At 47.2% G+C, this 7,500-nt stretch overlaps 1 protein-coding gene across 3 annotated transcripts in view; it reads right to left on the reverse strand.

The window, feature by feature from the left end:
• LOC125310282 (kinesin-like protein KIF21A) overlaps positions 1-7,500 on the reverse strand; it is a 50,622-nt gene that overhangs the window by 13,885 nt on the left and 29,237 nt on the right. For all 3 annotated transcript variants that reach the window (XM_048267561.1, XM_048267559.1, XM_048267558.1), the window contains exons 3-11: positions 6,602-6,784; positions 5,480-5,629; positions 5,072-5,215; positions 4,529-4,696; positions 3,420-3,535; positions 2,709-2,904; positions 1,787-1,976; positions 1,611-1,674; positions 855-1,052 (exon numbers count right to left, since the gene is read on the reverse strand). In XM_048267561.1, coding sequence (XP_048123518.1) covers positions 855-1,052; positions 1,611-1,674; positions 1,787-1,976; positions 2,709-2,904; positions 3,420-3,535; positions 4,529-4,696; positions 5,072-5,215; positions 5,480-5,629; positions 6,602-6,784 — 1,409 coding nt within the window. The remainder of the gene's footprint in view (positions 1-854; positions 1,053-1,610; positions 1,675-1,786; positions 1,977-2,708; positions 2,905-3,419; positions 3,536-4,528; positions 4,697-5,071; positions 5,216-5,479; positions 5,630-6,601; positions 6,785-7,500) is intronic.

The following is a 7,500-nucleotide window of genomic DNA, read 5'->3' on the forward strand; positions in this document are numbered from 1 at the left end:
GAGAAGAGGAGAGGAGTAAAAGGAGTGAGAGAGAGTGAGAGAAGAGGAGAGGAGGAAAAGGAGTGAGAAAGATCCTCATAAAGGATAACATACAGGTAACGTACACATAGCATATGATTATGAACACATTCTCAATCACACACATTGTGTCTCTGACACACACAAACACTTTTCTCGACTCAGATCTTCTCCCCTGCCATCAAGTCTAATCACTATGCTGTAACCCACTAACCATTTATCACTACAGCTATTCAAACAAATTACCCCCTTACATCCTGCAGACCACTCACACACACACACACACACACACACACACACACACACACACACACACACACCCCTTGCCACGCCTCACGACAACTAATCATTAGGGGTTGGGAGAGTGTAGGGGCAGAATGGGCATGGCGCCAGTCACTAATTACCCACAACACACACCCTTCACCGTGACAACAACAGAAAGAACCTTGACACGCACACACACACACACACTCACTCTGACCCACACCCTCTCCTGCGGGTGGAGGCTAGCATGCTAGTTGCCCGTGTAGTTGGAGGCTAGGTTGCTAGTTGCCCGTGTAGTAAGGCTAGGAGGCTCACAGTTGCCCGTGTAAATCCTCACACCCCTAACCTTAAGAACACTTCTAACCGCGGAGTTGGAAGCCTGGGCTTTTAGCTCAGTGGTTAGAGCGTTCCATTCCCATGCCAGTGTGTGTTGAGGTGGCGGGTTCGAGGGCCGTGAGCGGCGGATGAATTATGACCTCTGTTACACATACACACAGATATCTCTACTCTGAAGAGCCACTGGCATGTCCCTTCAGCCAAATAAGGATGGACACACACACACACACACACACCTCTTTTTCTTCTTCTTCTCCTTCTTCTTGAGCTTCTCCAGGTCCTTTTTGGCGATCTCCAGGATCTCGGAGGCCTCTTTTTCCGGCGCGACGGCGAATGATCCGGCCGGCACGTAGAGGGAGCCCGGACGACCGGACGCCCGCGACAGGTTCCGCCTCAGACTCTCACTCATCGCCTCGCTCTCCAGCAGCTTCGCCCTGACAGCCAATCACAGAGCAGGAAAAACATTACTCATCACAAGCTCCACCAATCAGAGGGAAGGAAAATGTAACAGACCACAAGTCTAACCAATCAGACAACAGAACAATGGCATAGGGTCAGTCAAAAGAGTGATAGGGTTTCAGTACATAAATGCAAGCGAGCATTCCCATGTTGGGAAATGAGGACATGATTTAATAAATAACATCCGTGGGCAGCCGTGGCCGACTGGTCAGGAAATGAGTGCATTATTTAATAAATAACATTTGTGGGCAGCCGTGGTCTACTGGTCAGGGAATGGGACTTGTGGGCCGGTTCGATCCCTGACTGGTAGGAGAAATGTGGGGGGGGGGTGACTGAACAGCGCTCTCACACATCCACAGATGAGGTGCCCTTGAGCAAGTCATATAACCTCCACTGCTCTGGGTGTGTATGTGTGCTCCTAATTTGCTCACTGCTCTGATGCAGAGAACAAATTCCTCCTACATAACAAACGTAGGAGATGTATGTGGTGTGTGTGTGTGTGTGTGTGTGTGTGTGTGTGTGTGCACTCTCACCTGAGCTCCTCAATCTCTTTGATGTAGTTCTGGATCATGTTGCCGATCTCCTCACTCCCCTCCCCTACAACAAACAACAGAACCATTAATGAGTGCTCAACACACACAAGATTTAAAACTCTGAGTGTGTGTGTGTGTGTGTGTGTGTGTGTGTGTGTGTGTGTGTGTGTACTGACCGCTCTTGCTGAGTGCCTGGCTGGCGTTTTGGCTGATGATCTGTGTTAGCCGTGTGCGCTGGGCGTCGATGGTCTCCTGCATGGCCTTGACACGCATGCGCAGGTTGCTGTTCTCCGTCTGCAGCATGGCGTTCTCATGCACCATGTCGTTCACACTCTCCACACCGTCCTCCCCCACCATACGCTTACCCTACACACACACACACACACATAAACTTGTCTCTCACGCACGCGCACACACACAGCCTGACACCGTCACCTAGAACAGGAAGAGCACAGCCTAAAGCCTGACACCGTCACCTAGAACAGGAAGAGCACAGCCTAAAGCCTGACACCGTCACCTAGAACAGGAAGAGCACAGCCTAAAGCCTGACACCGGTCCAACTTTCCGAGTTCCACCTGTAGACTGGTGATCTCAGTTCTGAGGGTCCTCATCTGATCTTCATCCATTTACTGCTCTCCCTCCCAGTTCTTCCATCACTCCATTTACTGCTCTCCCTCCCAGTTCTTCTATCACTCTGTTTACTGCTCTCCCTCCACGTTCTTCTATCACTCCGTTTACTGCTCTCCCTCCCAATCCTTCCATCACTCCATCACTTTAGTCTGTCCTTTCCTCCCCCCATCTCACCACCTCGCACTCTGAGTTCTCTCATTTCTCTATCTCTCTATCTTCTCTTTTGTGAGTTTTGGTTTTGTTAGGGAGGGTGGGGGGTTGGAGGGAGGTTTTAATGTTACCTGGTTTCCTTTTTTGTGTGTCAATAAAGGAACCTCAAAAGTCTCTCTCTCTCTCACATCTCACCATCTTGTACTCTATGAGTTCCATCTACAGTTGGGCAATCTTGGTTCTAAAGGTTCTCCCTCACCTACCATTACACTCGTTCATATCTCTCTCTCTATCTCTCTCCTCTTCTCCCCAGCTCACCGTCTTGTACTCCATGAGTTCCATCTGCAGACGTGCGATCTCGGTTCTAAGGGCGCTGATCTGCTGACTGGCGCGGTCCTGGTTGACCACCACCTTGTTCTTGATGTTCCGCGCCCGGTTGGCGTACTTCAGTGTGTTCAGAGTCTCCATGAAGTCCCGGTCAGATGGACTGATGCACGCGATCATCATCGTCTGACTGAGAGACAGCAGTAACAGAATGATCATTAGAGTGTGTGTGTGTGATCTGTGTGTGTGTGTGTGCGCAATCATCACCGTCTGATAGAAAGAGCAGCAACGGAATGATCATTATTGTGTGTCTGTGTGTGTGTGTGAGACTGTGAGGGAGCGACAACAGAATGATCATCACAGTTGGACTAGTTATGCTGTTGTCTAGTACAGTATAAGTATACTGTGTATACTCTTTTGATCCCGTGAGGGAACCCTAATTCATCATTACATGGCCGTTTGGGAATCTGAATAGAGTAGAAATGAGTTCAGGGAAACGTTATTGGATGAGTGGATGAATCCCAGACGGGACACTTATCCGTTTCACGTAATTAGAAAGGAAGTGTAAAGGAAGACAGTTAGCTCACTGAACTGCAGAGCCACAGCAAAGAGGCTGGAATACTAACTGCCTCAGTCATCTCTGGCCAAACACACACACACACACACACACACACACACACGACCCCCAGATACCCTGAAACTCACCTGTTGCCCCCCAGCGAGTCCTGCAGCAGCCGTGTGAGTTTGGAGTCTCGGTACGGCACATGGGTCGAACGCTTGCTCCGGTCCCCCAAAGCACTGATCACATTCCCCAAGGCCAGCTAGTAAATAACACAAACAAACAAACGAATATATAAACAAACAAACACACACACTAAACTAACACAACAGGTGTTGATTCTTTTGTCTCTTTCTTTGTGGACCTGCATTAACTAAACTGACCACCAGAGGGCCCCCTCGCTGCAGCTCTGTTACCTGGCAACAGGTGGATTTCAGGCACTGGTGTGGAATGACCGACTGACCAGAGGAGAGTTGGTTGCCAGGGTAACACACACACACACACACACACACTCACACACAGCACCCTCCCCATGACCGGGTGCCTCTGAGATTCAGTTACTCAGTCTGTCTCCCTATTAAAATACAACACTGTTGCCTAAACACACTTTTCTCCATAATCGTCTCTTTCTTGCCGTCAGCTACTCAAACCAAATGGAGGCAGGAAGAGTCATGAATTCCCCATGAACGCTCCATCACCAGTGTTTGATGGCACACCAGATAAAATGTCCTGACATGTCATTTCCATTTGGGAACAAAAAGTCAAAGCAGTTATTGAGATAATGACGGCCATTCAACTTTGGAGAAATTGTAGCCTACTTTTATAATAACAAACATTCCTGTCACTCTCATTTTCCTGCCTGGATTCCATATTTTATGATTATATATGATTTCATTTTACACATCATCTGTTGGCACACAGTCTTGCTCTGAGCAGAGACGGAGAAACAGGCAGCCGCCAAATGAATGGCCTGGGTGCCCTAAGGTGCCCTCTCAAGTGCCTGTCTAAAATGACACCCATGGAAGAACATGCTGGGGCCAGGAGGGCAGATGGGGTAATTACACATTCTCATGAAATGAGCACTATACTTGGAGCCCCACAGGGGCATTAGAGTGGTTGGTGGGGCAGTTTCTCACCAGCCTGGAGATTTTTACCCCCTAGGGCATCAGAGTGGTTGGTGGGGCAGTTTCTCACCAGCCTGGAGATTTTTACCCCCTAGAAGGGCATCAGAGTGGTTGGTGGGGCAGTTTCTCACCAGGCCGCAGTTGATGGAGATGCCCTCTTTGGCCCGGTCCCCCGTGGCGCCAGTCCGCTTCAGGCGCTCCGACCCGGCCAGGTCCACAAAGTGGAACTTCGCCGTCAGCGTCTCGAACTCGTTCATCTCGCCCGAGCCGTTGGCCAGCCGGTTGTCTGTCTCTCCATCCTGGGAGGAGCAAAGAGCAGAAAGGGAGGGGTTTCAATACAAGCACTTCCTGTTAGAACAGCTATAAGACCAGAACATTCCAGAGCCCCAAAGACTACAAAACAAGGATATTAAAAGACACCCAACAGCACAAGGACATTACAAAACCCAACACTCTAGAATCACAGAATTACACAAAACAATGTTAAAATAGGATACTCCAGCATCATCCAGTTCTACAATAACGATCTACTCCAGAGCTCAACAGTACAAGGCCTTTTCCTCTCTCAGGAGTACTGAAATACTAAAGATTAAAGGTGCTAAACCCCTGAGGGTCACGCAGGTGTGTCTTGGCTCGTAAAAGAGCTCGTAAAAGGTGTGTGAAAGGATGCGCACCTTGTCGCTGCCACTGGGGTTTGCGCAGACGCGCACCTGACACAGGTGGATGGTGAAGATGGCGTGCGAGCGCGAGCTCTGGGCGTTCATCTGGGTACTTGCTGTCGTACGACACAGAGCGCCCAACTTCAGACACTGGATCATCTGGGAGACACACGTATGCAGACACACACATGCAGACACACACACACACACACACACACACACAGAGTGAGGATTACAAGAGCACACAGTACTTCAAAATGAGCAAAACCCATTTTTATTCATAAGTATTTGACATATTAGTTTCTTCCATTCACCCACACAGACACGAACAGAAAGTTTACCAGAATACTTCAAAAGACCATAATTAACTCATATGTATGCAGTAAGCAGACATAATACTCTCATCCTTAAACACACACACACCTCTGCCTCAGAGGTGACGTTGCGCGTAGTGACCCCGACGGTGTAGATGCCCCCGTTGGCGTCCTCGTGGATGCGGATGTTGGACTTCTGCTTACGAGTCTCCATGTCCCGCGTGGAGTCAAACAGGTCCAGCACCTCCTCATTATAGAGCTGCACAGGCAGGCAATCAATCAATCAATCAATCAAACAGGTCCAGCACCTCCTCATTATAGAGCTGCACAGGCCAAGCCAGGCAATCAATCAATCAATCAAACAGGTCCAGCACCTCCTCATTATAGAGCTGCACAGGCCAAGCAGGCAATCAATCAATCAATCAATCAAACAGGTCCAGCACCTCCTCATTATAGAGCTGCACAGGCCAGGCAGGCAATCAATCAATCAATTGAACAATCAATCAATCAAACAGGTCCAGCACCTCCTCATTATAGAGATGCTCAGGCCAAGCAGGCAATCAATCAATCAATCAAACAGGTCCAGCACCTCCTCATTATAGAGCTGCACAGGCCAGGCAATCAATCAATCAATCAGAACAATCAATCAAATCAAACAGGTCCAACACCTCCTCGTTATACAGCTGCACAGGGCATCAATCAATCACTCAGTCTTTTGAAAAAAAGATATGGTATTTTTCCAAAGGTAACTAATACATTATACAATACAGATATGTAATGCATGTAATGTATACCATATTATACATAAATAATGCTATATAGAACATACAGTAGAAGGCAATGTTCATTGCAAATACTTATATCATAAGTGCTGTTATCCAAATTTAAATATAATATACTATAAATATAATAAATACCTACCATACCAGTCATAGCATATAATACATCTATAATGCCTACAGCACATATATGTATTTGCAATGAGAACTGCCTTCTATCATAAATGCACTGCAATATTGACAATAACATGTATTTGTATCATTTAGTGTTCACGGTTTCGTCGTTCTCTAACAAGCCCCCCTAACTAGAACGATAACGGCAAAAAAGTATCGCTCTAGCTAATATGAATGACCACAACCACCACACATGCAGTATACTATGGCCATATGGACATGAGGAACGCTATCGTCTGGGTCACTTTAAGTTATCATTCTGGTCCACTGGGCCGTACCTCCAGGAACTGGGCGTTGACTTTGAACTCGGGCACTGGGGCGCCCTGCTCGATTGCGGCCTGCCTGCGCTGCTCAATGCCCCTGTACAGATGGCCTACTGCCCTGGGGATGATGCCCAGCTCCTCGTCCTCGATGTTCACGTCGAACCCCGTGCCCATGGTGTAGGTCTTCCCCGAACCCGTCTGAGAGGAAGAGGAGGAAGAGTGGGGAGGAAAACAAGAAATAAATAAGCTAACTGATGAAGCTAACTTAGTGGAAAGAAACTTAAGCTAACTGATGAAGCTAGCGGCTAAGTTAGCGGAGAAAAAATTAAGCTAACTGATGAAAACTTCATTTAATTATGTGTACATTTAATACAGTCACGTAGGCCAATTTAACCTTAGTGTACACTTAGTGTACATGTAATACAGTCACGTAGGCCAATTTAACTACTGCCTACAATATTTTAACTTTGTACATATTGTTTTTTTTTATTCAAGAAAGACAAAAAAAAGGATGTTTTATTCTATACATATTTTAATATAATTTGAAGTGATTATTCTGTCTCAATGAAAAAAAACATATTGGACATTCTCAGAGTACCACTTGAGAGAGTCTGCTCACCACCAGTGGTACCCATACCACAGTTTGAGAACCACTGACTTAACTAACTCCCATCACACTAACTGGGTCTTAACTAACTCGGGTAACACTAAAGACTTGGGACCTCTTGGGCTTGACCCATAATAAAGTTCAAACATGACACACACACACACACAGGATCAGGCAGTTCATTAGTGGCATGAGAGAGGTAGCCTAATGGATTTGGGCAGGCTGATAAGCCCTCAGAACTGGCCTTATGATCACTAGGGATTAGAATTAACATGAGGGGCTAGCACACATTAGATGGGACTTTAAA

This window comes from Alosa alosa, chromosome 17, assembly GCF_017589495.1.
Source record: "Alosa alosa isolate M-15738 ecotype Scorff River chromosome 17, AALO_Geno_1.1, whole genome shotgun sequence".
In the NCBI taxonomy this organism is placed as follows: domain Eukaryota; kingdom Metazoa; phylum Chordata; class Actinopteri; order Clupeiformes; family Clupeidae; genus Alosa; species Alosa alosa.